Source organism: Pezoporus flaviventris, unplaced genomic scaffold, assembly GCF_033815535.1.
Source record: "Pezoporus flaviventris isolate CSIRO_AGI_PZ_B2104156 unplaced genomic scaffold, CSIRO_AGI_Pfla_v1 ptg000031l, whole genome shotgun sequence".
Classification (NCBI taxonomy): domain Eukaryota; kingdom Metazoa; phylum Chordata; class Aves; order Psittaciformes; family Psittacidae; genus Pezoporus; species Pezoporus flaviventris.
The window spans coordinates 8,941,729-8,958,005 of NW_026892579.1; the positions used below are offsets into that span (position 1 = coordinate 8,941,729).

The 16,277-nt window shown below is 40.3% G+C and overlaps 1 protein-coding gene across 3 annotated transcripts in view; it reads left to right on the forward strand.

Moving 5' to 3' along the window:
* Positions 1–16,277, forward strand: part of PDSS2 (decaprenyl diphosphate synthase subunit 2) — a 121,154-nt gene extending 104,877 nt beyond the window's left edge. For all 3 annotated transcript variants that reach the window (XM_061460203.1, XM_061460202.1, XM_061460201.1), the window contains 2 exons: positions 4,121–4,156; positions 14,051–16,277. In XM_061460203.1, the coding sequence (XP_061316187.1) occupies positions 4,121–4,156; positions 14,051–14,209 (195 nt within the window). In that variant the 3' untranslated portion in view covers positions 14,210–16,277. The remainder of the gene's footprint in view (positions 1–4,120; positions 4,157–14,050) is intronic.

Below are 16,277 nucleotides of genomic sequence, written 5' to 3' on the forward strand. Positions count from 1 at the left end.
CTCTGCACTACTTGTGCAAGGCCACGTCTTAGCTTAAAGGTACTTTCGCTGACAGCTTAAAGCACAGGAGTTTGCATTTACAGTTGGTTGAAAGGTAGGCATGTATTTCCTTCTGCCAACTTGGCCCTAGGAGCAGTATTTTGAACTGGGGAGGGAGGAGGGCATCTGGGGAACTTGGGTTACTGACCACTACAAAATATTTATGAGATCTTCAAGTGAAGCAAACCTTTTGTCATTTTGAAATTAGGGTCTGCTAGTTTATAATGTGTGATGAGGAATTTTGGAATTCTACAATCTCAACACAAGGCTCCTATGTGGGTGGAATGTAAATGAATTTGGATGATTGCAGTTGGAGAGTAATGGTATTACCACAACACAGTGTATAAAAGCTTTGAAACAATTTCCCATCTGCAGAATCTAGAGGAGGTTGTAGGACTCCAGGAGTGCCGTCTGTCTGCTTGTTAATTCTCGTACCAAAAATGTGCATTATAGAAATAGTAAAGCAGTTCTCTTTGAAGGGGGTGGGGAAGTGACATGAACTATGCATAAGTATTTATTGACTATTACTTTAGCTCAGTGCATTTGGTACACCTTGTCCAGGCGCCTTTCTTGGCTTTTGTTGATTTAGAAAGGAAAATTACCTTTCATTAACTACAAGCTCTGAAGTCACATTCTCTATGTGTCATTCAGTGTAGGCCAAGCACTCAAACCAGAGACTTTCTCGTGTTGGCAGTATTCATAAGGGTATGCTCATAAGCCACCCTCTTATGCAATGTCATTTATACAGTTTAAGTAAGCAAAGCATGCACAATGGACTCGGTCCCTGGCAGGTAGAATTGTTCGTAGTAGCTAGGGCATATGGAAATCACATTATAGACCTTTAATTACTGCTAAGTAGTCTGGCTTTCTCCTTTAATTATTTTCCCATCTAAGCATTCATACAATGGATTAAAGGCATCAACTTGCCTTAGCAGCTTCCTTCTCCTACAGGAAGTTTTTGGAGTTCAAGTGAGCCCAATTGCACCTAGTAGCCTCCACAGGGGTACGCAGCTCTGAGAGCATGTGGCTGGAACTCGGTGCCGGTCATGCATATCTTAGATGAAAGCAGTTTACAGAGAGCTCATGAGGGATGTCTGAACTACTGTGGAGGGCCCAGAATTTTTGTGATTGTCTCACCACAGCTCTCTTGTCAGAGGTCTGGATACAGTGGTTATTCCCAGGGTAGTCTTTGCACCTTTCTGCTGCTGAGCTGAAGACCTTGTCTTCAAGCTCCCTTGTCTCTTCATTTGGAAAGAGCAAAACACATCAGATATCCAAGTTTGGGAAGTTGCATAAACGTTAGATATATGTGCTTTGAGAAGATAAGATTCTTACTTGGATGAAATTTAGAGACTCCCTTAAAAGGGACTTGGGATATGTATAGAGAGAAGCCTTGTCATAGGAGGAAAAATAATGTCTAGGTATATGTGTGTGCATACATGTATATATACATATATATGCACACACACACACATATATATATATGTACACAGGAATGGATGATCTGTCAAGACCCAAGTTTCTCTTGTTCTCACTGATCTCACCACCAACACTCCCCACCTTTGTGAATTTAAAACTAAAATGCCCAATGAGCTGGAAGAAAGGCATTTATCAAGTGTTTTGTCCAACATTTCTCAAGTATAGGATTTAAGACATGTGAAAGGGACCATTGCATCTGAGAAAGAAAAATCAGTCTTGGAGAACATCGTGAAAACCTGCTCCAAAAGCATTGTTAAACCTTGCAATCTGCTTATCTGATGCATTCTGAGTAATTTATTCAGAGATTCAGGGATCCTTTTAGGATCCTGGCAAGGTGAGTTGATATCACACCACATTATTTACTAATAATGGATGTAATGGTACTGCTGTCCCTCACTACTGGCACATGGTGATCTTTGGTGTTCAGGAGGAAGGCTGAATTGAGTTGGCCATTCATGTGTCTTATATGATTGGTAAGTAGAATCTTTGAGTGCCCCAAGTCTTGACATTCAGAGGCTGAGCTCCCAAACCAAGCGGTGAAGCCTAGAAAGTTATCTAAGTTTGGTAAGAGTGCACAGCTTTTGCAAGACAGGCTTAATACCTTTGAGGAAGCTAAACCAGATGCAGAAGTCTGATGTAAAAGGAAAAAAAGTCTGTGTGTCTGAGATTGAGGTCAGTCAAAAAAACTAAATTATTGAGAGGATAAAAAGAAAGCAAGCAAAGGTGCAGTTGTAGTAAAGGCTTAGGAAACAGACCAGATAAGGTTACTGCTTGGAGAAGCACAACTGCCATTGACTTAAATTCTTGAGAGAATCGTAGAATGGTTTGGGTTGGAAAGGACCTTAAGATCATGCAGTTCCAACCCCAGTGCCATGGGCAGGGATGCCTCACACTAGACCATGTTGCCAAAGGCTCTGTCCAACCTGGCCTTGAACACTGCCAGGGACAGAGAATTTATCACTTCTTTGGGCAACCTGTTCCAGTGCCTCACCACCCTCACAATAAAGAACTCCTTGCTTCTTGTAATGTGTATTAAATGGAGGAGACGTCACACTGAGTACACCTTTCCTGGTATTGCCAAGACTAAAAAGCACCTTCCTCTAACAAGTTGGCATATTCTCCAGTGCAGTGTGAACCTGCATATAGGCAGTCATTTGTTAAAGAACATACCTGTCATGTTTTCTGATACACAATATAACTTGCTAGATACATTCTGAAGAAGCTGTAAGATCCAACCAGTATGAATAAAAGTTGGCAAATCAAGGAGATGAGAATACACAAATAAGGAAGCACTTACTGGCAGTGGTTTTACTACTCCCAAATGCTATCAGGCTGTTTTCTTAATATGCATTTCAGAAAAGCTGACTCTTAAGAAGCTTAAAGAGATACTAAAGAGGTTTTGTGGATCAGTCCCCTTTCTCCTTCAGAGAAATCAGTTTTGATGTTTAGTGTTTTCCTTTCTGTTCCACTTGCTCAGTCTCTCATCTGTTCTTTTCTCTGTTCTTCCTCCCTTACAAAAATTAATTTATTTTCTAAATCTGTGCCATCTCAGTAACATCTCTTCAGTGCTGTGCTTGCCACATAGTGTTCCTCTTCAGTGCAGGCCTCAGCTTTTCTCCTTATGCCAGCTCAGCTGCTGCCCTTGGCTGCTCTCTGAAGTCCCCACAGAGGACATGGAGAAGTGTAGTGGTCCTAATCTACGTCTTTTCAGGAGACGTATTCTGGAAGAACTGAGGTTTGTGGTCTTCCCTTGTGGAGGCTGGAGGAAAGAAATGGGTGATTTTTTTTTCTCAATGTGCCTTAAAAGAGAAGAGCTGGAGTTGATGAAAGTGATAATGATAAAGCAAGATATAACCTAAGGGAAGGGCTTCAGGCTGGTTAAGAAGGAATGCTCTGCACCTAGCAGACAACTGCCACTGGATCAGAAAGACAGACCTCTTCTACATCGTCCTGTGACAAAATTGAGGAAGCTGGACCACATACTTTTCTGCATCTGGGCAAGGAGAAACTTAAAATTTGTTCATACTTCTTTCTGAATGTATTAGAAGTTACAGGTTGTGTGTATCTGCTACCTAAGTAAAGAGTAATGCTAATACTTAAATACAATTCTAAACCAAAACTGCTTCTAACCTAGGTCGAGTAGCACTGACATGGTCCTGATATCCCCTTTGGACAGCTCTAGGCTATTACCTGTGTGCAAATCACTGTGGATATATGAAGAGTACTCTCTTAAGATAATAAATCCTGTTATTGTTGATAAGAAATATAGTTTATTTTGGAATCTCATGGGAGAGATTAATTAGTGCAAACAGCAAGATTTCTTAAGACCAAAACATTTTGAATTCAACAAATGTTTAACCACAAGTCATGATAAAAAACCTAAAAATTGCATTGAGTATGTGTAGCTCTCGTCTGAAACAGAACCATGTTGTATAAGCTGGTAACACATTTGGTTGTATTTTGGGTGGTTTTTTTTTTTCTGTAGCAGATTCCTGAAGAAAGTCAGTTTAAAGTAGTAGCTCTTTTAATTGCATTCTTTATTCCTGCAACTTTAGACAGTAGTATGTAATGTCGTAACATAAAATCTCTCTTTCTCTTTAAGGCACAAGGAAAAGGAAATATAATGGACTACAAGAAGGTTGGTAAATTGCATTTAAATCTCATTATTTGTAAAGCTTTTTTGTAATATTTCAAATATATTCTTGACAGTTGAGAGCAACTTTCTAAAGTCAGTTTATAATTTTTGTGTCTGTATACAGAGGCAGAGAAAATGGCTTGTGCAATTTCTTGATTTTTAAAAAGCCAGTAGTAGTGGGCTGTACTGTAACTATCAAATGTAGCTATGTAATAATGATGTTTGTCATTATTTATCCCATTTACTTCCCTAAACTTGGTTTTGAAACCAGGCTTCTGATGGCTTTTGCGGTCTTCTTTTTCTGCAGTTATTTGTGGGTTAGCTCCCATCAGCATGCTCTGTGTAGTGATAGAGTGTGCAGTTACTTAATCTCACCTTCATGCCATGCCATCTATTAAAAAAATATACATACACATGTTTTATAATCACATGTGTTTCTTCCAGTTCCCATTATAACTTTGAGTTAGGTCACCACTGTATTTGCTACTGGGACTGCTCTATAGTAAAGGCAGACCTGAACTAATTAGCTTGAAAGTAGCTAGGGAAAAGAGCTGTAAAGCTCTTGAGAGCTGCAGTAGATGGCTCAGAAGATTCCTGGTTAAATACTGGAGCACAGCGTGCTTGTGGTGGAGACAGGTGACATTGTGTCCCCAGCTGACTCCCTGAGCACAAACGTGACTTGTTTGCAGTCTTAAGCAGATTATGAGGGTCCAGTCAGTTATCTCCAGCATCTGTGTGGAAAATAATATATTAATTATTAAGCCTCATGCATGATTGGTAATTGCTTCTTGAACCGGGGCCTGAAGTGTTAAAGCTATCACTGCTAGCATAGAAGGCTAACACACAGGTACAGGTCAGACTGTTCCTGTAATTACTCTATTAAGAAAATATGTAATTTGGATTATGAAAAAAAAATCTCTGTCCTTCGTTTCTTTTAGAACATAGAAAGGATCTCAGCCTTAGCTTGCTATTTAAAATCATTATGCCTTTATTTTTTTTTCTATAATAGACAAAACCTGATAGAACTGTGATTTTGTAAATCACCACTGAAAGCACTAAATTTCTTCTTCAAATATGTCTGAGACATTTCTGTGAAGGTTTAAAATGAGCTACTTGCTTTCTTATGTCCAGAATGGGTTTTCTCCTTTAAATTGCTACAATTGTGATCCAACCAGTATCATTTCCATAATTAAGAAAAAGAGGGGGGAAGGAAGCACCTACATTTGCTTCACTGAGTTAAATATTTGTTAGCATATTCTGTATTTTGACTGAAATTATTTCATATTTTGGATCCATCCATTAAATTTTAAAAAATATGTTGTGTTTGGGCAACTTGTACACCTGAATAAAAGGAAAGGAAGGGGGAAAAGCGCTTTAAGTTTTGTATTTTGAGCAACTGACTTCAGCCATAAAGCATGTGATTTACTGGCTCTGGCTAATTATCTCTTACACCAGCACAGATGATACAAGTTTAGTAATGATGGTGAAAAATTCTCCATGGTTTTTGCGAGCTCAAAAAAAAAAAAAATCAACTTCGGTTGTCACAGAAATCACTTTCAAAAATCTGATGTTAAGTCCCTCTTTTCTTTCTTCGTTTAAAAGAAGTGATCATTAGTTATATCCATGCTAAATGAACCCAGTAACCTGTAGCTCACCCTGGCATAGTAGCTTGACCAGTACATGCACACAGCCAATTAGAAGCCACATTGTGCTGTACAAACTAGTATTTCTTTTTTGCCCTTTGCTATAATGTCTTTATTTCTGCATCGCTAGAATCAGTGTTTTGCACATTGCTTAGTCTTTTCTTCTCAGTATCAAGGGCCCCTCTCATCTTTCTGTTCAGTTGCTAGAATTACTTTGATGTTCCTAATCAAATCTGGGGGTTTGTTTCTCATTGAGTCTCCAAGATTTCTCCTCTTTCATTTTGTAAAAGCAAAGGTCACCAAATCTCACTGTAGAGATTCTGAAAATTTGTATTTGGGTGGGGGGGTGTGCTTTTGTAATTTATAATTTTGTAATTAGTATTATTTTTGTTCTTTTAATTTTTTGTTATGAGCTTCAGTCTGCCACGTAGTTGAGATAAGAATGTTATTCCTTTAGTCGAATTCATAAATACACGTATACAGAAATCAGTAGCTGTTTAGCCTGCTTAAGAATATGTACTTGCTATGGTTTTCAGTTACAGTAATGAATGAAGGTAAATTTGAGAAATTGAGATCCACCCATTTAACTTGCCTCCTTAAAAGGCAAAGGTCTTATTTTAGTTCAGTTATGAGACTGCTCCAGAATTTTGAATTGTTCTTTTGACGTACTTTACATTAAAATGGTATCCCTGTTTTTTCACAGATAAAAAGATACCTAGATGGCACTAGTAAATTAAATGAGGGCTCTGACACAAATATAGAAGTGAAACGCTTTCTATTAATTTGAGGTCTGAAACTGTCATGTCAATAAAGTCACTACGTTCTGCAAACATCTTTTAGTACTTTTTTTTTCTCCCAGCTTTCCTCAAATCCTTTTATCAGAGGGACTTTGGTATCAGAAAAGGCTTATTTTAAGGTCTGTGATTCTTAATATTTTTTTCTCACATTCATATCTGAATGTTTCACTCTTCCTTCCGTGTCCTCCTCCCCCCTCCCCCCTCTATCCCCCCCATCACACCACATCCACATTGATCCATTGTTGTGGTGTTTGAAAGCCTTTACCAGAGATTAAAAAGTAGTTTCAGCTCTGTTTTAGCGGTATTTCTCAAATAACAAAAGAGAAAGTACCAGTATATGGCAGGGACAGAATTCATGTATGTCATTGAAAGAGACAGTAACTTTCCTGTCACCCTCATTTGTATGTGTTATTTTGGCAAAAATCTCAGACTTTTAAAATCAAAAAGCTTTTATCCATTTTACATCTACTTTGCATGCAAGATAAGCTGTGTAATTCTAAAACAATAAATTGAGATTCTCAATTTAATTGTTACTATTTTATAATATTGATTAAAAACTCTTCCCTGAAGTCAAGGTCTTAATGGTGGTTGGCATTATATAGTCTTGTTAAATGAGTGTAACAAAGGCACAACTAGTAGCAAAAATGAGTAAGCTGGGAATAATGCTTATTTTCTGGCCAAGTCTCTAGAATAATTAAAAGGCTAAATAAAGAAATAAATCCTGTGTTTTGCAGCCAGTGAATATGCCACTGCAAGGATTTGTTGGTTTTCTAAATGAATATTCAGAAAGGATGCATTGAGTCAAGTGAAAGAGAACATAACAAAACTTTATTTTTATGGTAGCCCTGTCTGCTTGTTCTGCTGGCTCTTATAGAGGCCTTTCACCCAAACTGGCATGGGAAATATGGTGCATCAGCATAGTATGCTGTTACACACTTTGCTTTGTATATTGAAACACTGTGCATGATAGCAGCTTTTGTACATTTTGTACTGGAAGTAGCATGAGTCAAGAAGCAGTAGATCCTGCTGTTCATACACTGCATGGCACTAATGTCTTCCCGTTTGGTAGGCAAGAGAAAAAGAGGGTCACATTTGGAAACAAGGAGGTTTCTCAGTGACACCCTACTGTCATGCAACTCAGCAGTGACGCAGTGCCGTCCAGTTGTGTTAGCAAGAGTCGCATGGCTCCCCTTTCCCAGCTCAGCATTGACCACCACAGTGCGTTCATCCTCCTGCAGTGCTACCAGCAAAAGCAGGTTTACAGTTACAGGTGGAAATGGCAGTAGCCATGTTTGTTTAAATTCCAGAGAATCATCATGAGATGTGTCACGGGACTGTAGGCCAAAGACTCTTTTGCTGCTGAAATGCAACAAGAGTTAAAACCAAAGGATTGGTTTTTGTGGGTGCTTATGACCTGTGGTGGTTTTCTGTGAAAATTTATCTCATTTGTTTTGGAGCAACCACTCCCATGAGTTCCTTTTTTTACATATATTAAAAACAAGGAAACAAAGAGAATAGTCAGAGATGTACTGAATATAGGGGGTTTGATGTGTTATGTTATTACCGAAGCAGCCAAAACCATTCAGAAGCAGCAGTTTTCTCCTTTGTTGGAATTAACCACATCTACATTATCAAGGTGGACATCCAGTACCAAAAATCAGCTGCATCTTTGTTTTTAATGAGTATTTTCCATAGCTTTTTTGGGGTGAGAATCCAGCACAGCTTTTGTTTCATTAGAGCAAATCATCACATCTTTTAATATAAGTACCAAGTGAATTGTTTGTGTATACTAAGATGACAATTAACAATCACTCTTTGCCTTAATGTGATTAAAGAAATACATGCTTTTTGGTAAAACGTCATCACTTCACTACCAGTTTAGATTTAAAAGCTAGTGGGCCTCAGTGGGCCTTGTTAAGTTCACTGTGAAAGACATGGAAATGCATAAGGAAGAGCAGTTAGTGTCTCTTCTAAAATATTAAAGGGTCTGTACAATCCATCAGTGTCTTGGGACGACTTGTAATTTTTTGGCAATGTGTATCCCAAGAACTGCGTAACAGCAGCAGTGCTCCCTGTAAGCAGCCCATCTTTCCTCAGCTGTTGGGGGTGACCCTCCAGATTTGGTCTTTTTCTGGGTAAGGTGTTTCTGAGTTTGAAATAAAAGGGAGTTTTTCTGTTTGCCATATGAGTAAAAAAAAAAATAATCCTACTCTGCTAATGGAAGTGTCTGCAGGGTGTTTTTGCTCTTTAAAGATGCAATTTTTTACCTTTTGTATAGAAACAGATTGTAAGAAAGTATTGGATAAATAGTGCGTATCATGCTGCGTATAGCCAACAAAGACTTAGGAAAAAAGAAATCATCATTTGACATTATGAAGTAATGTAATTAAATGATTGTCCAGCACCTTTTGAGAAGGAAGGGCATAACCCTCTGTCCAACTGCAACAGCTGTAAGAGTGGAAGCTGAGACATTCCAAGGTACTTACAAAGCAAAGGAAAAATTTGACAAAATTGACCTACTGTCTGTGAAACATGTTACTCAAGGTAACATTTCAGCAGCCTAAAACATCAGTGCGTATTGGGCATAAAGTTCCCACAAAACAGAAAACAAATTTAGAAAAGCCAGTGCAGAACACTGCAAACTGAGCATTATTCACTCACTCGGCCACAGGTCAATTTAAATACTGTGTTTGGGTATGTGCTTCCTGCAGTATGGCAGTGTCATTCGCTTTCACTTTTACTTTCACTACCCAAAATTGGGCACAGAACTCCAGACACAGTCCCACAAGCAGTAACTGCTTGCGGAATGCACTTCTTAATCAGCCCAAGAAGTGGCTGATGATCTTTGCTGCAAGGACACACTGCTTCAAGAGAAAAAAAGCATGTGTAGATAACTAACTGTGAAGGAAAAAGAGTGTAATTGAACCATCAGAAGAACAGGACGTGGACCTCTTGGCCTGTTGGTCATTGATTAAAATCTACTTAAATGTCAAATCTGCTTAGAAGGAACTTCTGTTGGATGACCATTTAGTACCCTGTGTGAAAGCAGCAGTTGGTTTTGAGATTCACCATCACCATTTTATTACTCTTTGTGTATTTGTAACAAATCAGTACAATTTAAAAGCTATGTAGATCCTGCCAAGGTAGTTAATCCAAATGTAGAATCCTGTATGAATCTGCCGTATATACTTAATAAAAAAAAACCCAAACATTAGTGCCATAAAGTAGGTATTCTTTTTATTATTCACTTAATGCTCCACTGCAGGAAATAATTTCTCTGTTTTAACATCTCCCTAGCTCATAAACAGAGAGATGTGGCGCACAAGCACACTCTTTGCTTTTATGGTGGACTTATAAGGTAAAGTCTGTGAACAGGGAAGTTCTCATGCATAATCATCCGTCTGATCTCGCATGTACAGCCATAACCACAAATGGACTATATATAGTTATATGGCCATTGCTTGAAAATTGCTTTTATTCCATCCAGTAGCTTTTAACTTGAGAGATGGAAGCAGCCCTGAGACGAAGGTCTTGAACCTAGATCCCCCTTTACATAGGAAGTAGCTGCTGTCACAAGTTTTGGTTCTTGGCCCAGCAAATGTTACAGTTGAGTGGAAAATGCCCCAACTCCAACTATTTGGTGCTTATGGTTGTCTCCTGAAGGATAGGAAGTAGAAGCTTGAAACCAGGGGGCTGATACAAAACACTCCTTTCCAGTCAGCAGTCTCATTTCCAGAGGGTGATCTTCAAGCAACAGTCAATGGCTTGTTACCATGTATTTGCAGGATATGCCTAGAGCATGTGGGTGCAGAGGGGGATAGTGGAAAACAGCCTTAAAGGTGGAAGTGCTTAGAAAGTGTCCCTTTCTCCTCTTGGCTTGCCAGTATAAGATGACTGAAAAGAAGGAAATGATGAGAAAGGAAGGAGGAGGCTGAAGAACTGCTCTCACTCAGCAGTTTGTCCTCCTGTGTATATTCAGAGCATTCAGAATGAGAAACCTCAGCACTTCCCTCCTTTCCATATCTATTTTCTTTTGCTTGTTCTGTAACTCTTCATCAGAGCTATTCCTTTTTCCAGCCAAAGACTAGCAAAGGAGGAAAAAATGAAAATAATTTCATTGCAAGTCAAGTGGATGAGGCTGAGCTTGGGCAATAAAACAGGCCGGGCAGAGCAAGACCCAGCACTCAGCCAGGCATCTTTTTTCACAGATTATGAAGGTAATGATATTGCTGTTGCTTTTTCTTAGATTTCTAGAACAGCCTTCAGAAATAAAAATTTGGGGCTCTGAGCTTAACGTGTACAAGGTAAACCTCTCAAGTCTGGCCAATATCTGAATATATTGAGGAAAACAGAAGGTGCTAAAGGAGAACAGTGCTGGTATGTTGGGGGTGGCACTTCTCATCTGAGCCTTAACTTCACTGTACTGCTGCAAGACTATTCTTTAAGCTGAATTTAAATAACCAAAACCCATGGGTGATTTTTTTTTTTTTCTGACTCTTGGCACCTGTAGAATGAAGTAAGGTTTTAGTGCCAATAGTCTGAACAAAAGCTTAAAAGTTAAAATGCAGTATTCCAGCATAGCTAGGAGTACAACTGGAGAAACGTGTGTTGAAGCAATCTGTGTTTTGACTTGTATTCAGTTGTAATGACTGAATGAAATCTGAAGAAGGTTGTGTTTTAATGATGGATTAAATTGTTCCTACAAGTGGAAATATGTTTGAAGCACAAAATGATGCCGTATAAATAGAGACTAAAAGAGCAGATTCCTTTATTTAGAAGAAATTAATGAGGGAGCTTAATTAAAGTTTATAAAGTAATAAATAAAAGCAGCCCATTTTGCTTTTCTGTTTATTTGCCTCAAAAATTAGCTGCTCCTCTCCAGATGAAATTACAAAATAATACATCCAAACTGGATACATTGACTTTTTTTTTTTTCTGTCTGCTTAGTTTGTCAAGTTCATTACATAAAATCATTGAAGCTCAAAAATTAGGAGAGTGTGGAAAATGTCGATGTAATACAACTAACAGTACATTTTACAGCTTAAATTAGGGTTTTTTTTGCATGTAGCAGTGCTACTGAAGCCTGGTTTCCTATGGAATTATATCCTGTATTTCTTCAATAATTATCCCACTACAAGAAGCCCAATTTGTAGTCTTCCCCCTGCTTTTCCTTTTGCAACCCCAGCTGAGATAGAAGTAAGCATGCAGTCTGGTTAATCCAGGCTGTTTTGCCTCGGTGTATGCTTATTTAAGTTGACCAGCTGCTTCTGCAAATGGAAGAGAAAACAGGGAAGTTTTTATGGACTATTAATTAATGAATGAATTGTTAATGCACTATAATTGCTAATTTTTTCTAACTGAGAAGCTGGGGAAGGAGCTTGCCACATGAGCAGGTATTTTTCATTTTGAGTTTCCTTGAACTTTGTTTTGAAACATTCAGTAGCGGATTAGCCTGATTTTTTTCTTGTAGAGCAATTCTTCTGCATATAGTTTGACACGAGCTTTGTGATTGTTTTGGCTTCAAGGCACTGCATGTGTCCAAGGACTACACAAGACAAGCGTGTAAATGGATTGTGTCCTTGCATTAGAATTCTTCCCCTTCCAGATCTGGTGTTATGAGTAAGTCTTAAGTACATATATGCGAACACACATGCTTAAACTAAGCTCCTCTGACCTTAGAACAGTTTGAAGACATCTGAGGGGCTATTTTCTTTCTTGTTTATGTCTCAATGTATACTTACATGAGTATTACAAGGTGTGCTAAACCTTTTTTAATGAGCTTTAGCAAATCAGCAGAGGGTGCTTCAAGGTGTGTGGGTTCTATCATTTCGCAAACTTGTGCCTCAAGAAAGGGGAAAGAAATGCCTTTTCACACTACTAGTGTACCTCGTCTCACCTATCCCCACCTTGGCTGTGGAGCTGTGGTGAATGGCCGATTCCCGTTCGTTAGAAGATGTGTTGAATTAGCTATGCAGTGCATTTATGCCCTGGGGCAAGTTCCTTTCCAGAGCACAGCGCAGGAAGATTCTCCACTGAAGTGGAGAGTAAAATTTTTATGAACTGGGACTTGAACACTCAAGTGCTGTAATATGCTTTCAGCTAATTTCATCTTTAAATACAGATAATGAATCCACTTCAGTTTGTACTCAGATAAGAAACGTCATTCTGTATGAATGCAAGTATCTATAAAAAATGGATGACTTTTACAAATCGGTCATAGCTTAGATACTTCTTTTTACATGATTTAAACTAGATTGATAAGGTTATACTGATGTAAATTAATCAGGGCATTGGGCTGTGTATTGGAGGAAAACGTGATTTATAAAACTGCGTAATTATTACTGTAGATACTTGTGCTCAAGAAAACCCCTTATTTTAAAAGCCGATACAGTGGGGATGCAAAGGCAGCTATGAAAGCCAGGTGGGGCACATTAAAGATCATGAAATGCTGTCATGCTTTTGGGATAATTAAATCCCGAAGATCCACAGGGCCTTGATTCCCAGGCCCTGGTATGAGGTATCAGGCTGGAGCTGCTCTGGGATACCTGTATTTTAGAGCAGAAAATGTAACAGGGTTTCATGACAGTCTCCTGGTGCTGTTCAGGGAAAAATAATAATTAAGAATAAAACCCCCTTAATTAATAAGTGTCATTATTATTTCAGCTTCAGCTAAGCTGAGATATTGGGAAAAAGCAACATGTTCTGTTTGTCATTTCTGTTTGTGTTATTTCATAGGAAATTTAACCTGTCGTTTACTCAGGTGTTTTAGGTGCCAAACCTTTCCAGCAGCTTGCCGTGAAATGTCTGTCATTCCATGAAAACATTTCCTTTCTCATATGGTGTATCACCAAACCATTGTCAAATTCCCTAGCCGTTCTGAGAAGACTGAGTTTGCATGGATATAGCACAGTATGATCATTTAACACATCCCAGTTTACTGACAAAATTTGCTTTTGTCCACTGTACCAAATGTAATCATATGGTATATAAATAGAAACCTGTACTACAAAAGACAAGAGTTCAACGTGTGTCATCCTGTGCCTGTTTCCAAACCAGGGGGTGGAATGGCTGTTCATAACATGCAGTTTTTGACTGCAGAAAACAGAGAGTGCAAGCAAGTGGCTCGGCTGCCAGTTCTTGCACAAAGCTCTGGGGCAGCGGCTTGGATTTGAAATGCCCAGATATTTAAAAAAGTATTTCTTTTTTATTAACGGTGTGCCCTTTGGAGACCCAGCATCTTTCTGGTGGTGAAGTAATGGGTGATGTAGTTTAAATTACCCATGGCTGTGGTGTAGCGGGGAGCCAGAACAGAGCGGCTGGGAGTGTTTCAGAGCTTTGCTGGCTTTGGTTCTCACCTTTACCTCGGGAAGGGGCAGTGGAAGGCCCGTGCTCTCACAGATAATTGTGCACGCTAGCCCTGCCGAAACCCACCCTGTCGTGCCTGTGTTTCCTGACAGCTGCAGGGAGCGATCAAAGCCGGCAAAGGTGTGACATCTGCCATCGACCTCTGCCGCTTCCACGGAAACCGGGCGCTGGCGGCCCTGGAGCGCTTCCCTCCCTCCGAGGCCAGGGCCGCCTTGGCCAACATCGTCTACGCCGTGACCCGCTTTCCCTGACCCGCCGCCCCAGGAGGGGCTGCTCTCCTTCGGCCGGCAGGAGCACCGCGGCAGGGACCTCTCCAGCATCCCGCACCGCTGGTCACCCCGTCATCCCAACGGAGGGGCGCGCCGGCCGCCGCCGCCACCAGCAGAGTTCGGGAGGGGGGAGTTAAAAGAAGGTCAGCGCCGGCTCTCGCTTGCCGTGCCAGAAGCACACTTGAGGCTGCACCGGCAGAAATAATTAATGAGTGCCGTTAGCGTGACCTCAGCAAATGGACAGGAAATAAGTCGGTATTGATTGGGCACCGGCGGGGACGGCGCCAGGGCGGAGGCCGGTGGTTTTCCTGCCAGAGGGAGGGAGGGAGGGATGGATGGAGGGGCGTGAAGATCCAGGTGTCACAGGAAACCTGCTCGAACCTGCCCAGGGAGAGCGAGCTGCCGGAGCCGGGAATTAACGTAGCCACTCACCAAGTGCCCTGGGAAGGGCAGTTTGGGGGTTAACGGGGGAAAATCCTCTGTCTGCCTGCGCGCAGTCCTGTCGCCTCACACTGTTTTTATGTATTCAAATGTAAAATTGCCCTGTGCTTAATGCTTTCCGTATTTGAGAAACTTGCTGAGAAAATGTGTCACGCATGGTAAGTAGGAGCTTTAAAATATTTAATCAAACATTAACTTGGCTCTGTTAAGGGAACGGATTGCCTGGGTTTTATATTGTGCATATATGACATGTTGCTCTGGGTCAGAGGGGGTTTTCCAACTGTTCTGGGGGAGGGAATATCCCTCCCTCAAATCCAGCAGCTTGTTTCAACACAGTCTTGCACAAAAGAATTTCCTGGGTTTGTGACACTTGTGTTTAAGCCAAATAAATGTTCATTTGTAAGCCTAGACATCGGCCTTTGGCAGAAAGGAAGAAGGAATGTTCTTCTGTGCGCACAGTCTTTCACCACACTGAATGTAAAGCAGAAAATACTGGAGAAGTTTTGAACCTCAGTGTGTTGAATTTTGAAGTCCAGTTACAGGCAGCGTATAAGGTGTATCAGAAGCCTGCAATTTGAGACCGTCTCTGTTTTGTTCATAGGAAATGATTTTTGTGGTTTGCATGCATGCAATCTGAGAGCGCCGTTGACAAGAAGGCTGAGTTTACATAAATGATCTAGATTGAGACTCAGCTACCTTTCTTCCTTCTGTGGTGTAATTACAGCCCAATCTGGAGACAGCTAGCACAGCAAACAGATTTCATTACATCCCTCACTCAAACACTAAGTGGAGTTATTTCTGTTAAATTCTCCCCTCCCTCCTTCTCCCCCTGCACTCCTTCCCCTGTCACACAGCTTGTTTGTCATAGACCAGCATGTTGCATTCCACCGAATGCAAAATATAAATAAAAACTCTGTCCTCTAAAAATACACTGAAAATACACCATGCATATAATGTACGTAATATTCTCTGTAATATAAGCCTGTATTAAACCATAATAATTATATTTATCGTAAGCAACCATGAGGCACAATCTGTGGTTAGGAGCAGCATCCAGAGCTCAGGTCTCACTTTGTTCTGGAGAATGGCTTTGACACCAGGCCCCTTCTTGCTTGCACTTTCTTTCTCATGCCTGCCCTGGCATTCCCGAGACTCTGGCACTTCTGTTGCTGCAGCAGGATGGCTGGAGGCAGAAGGTGAGCACAAGCAGTGTGGATTAGCCAAGGCAGCAGCAGTCGCCGCCAGCCTTAGCTAACCACTGTTCATTTTCACCTGTGATGTTCCCAGAAGTTCTGCTAACTTAAAACATGTGCTCGAAAGAAATACCCAAATTCAGCCAGGGTCCTATTTCAGCTCTTTTTGGCTCTGCTTTTTACATCTAGTAGGAGCCATACATCATCTCTTTGTCTTTCCTCTATAATTGGTTGCTAATGATTTAGGCCTGCAAGAAGCTTGGGTCTGCTGGAGATATTCTGAGCCATCTCACCTCATTTGTGTGAAATAAATGTCAAACATGCTGCAAAACTGTGTACACCTGGTTTATTTTTTCATGAAAGTACATTTTTTCATTTGTACTTTGTATTAATAAAGGGAAATCAGCAAAAATTAA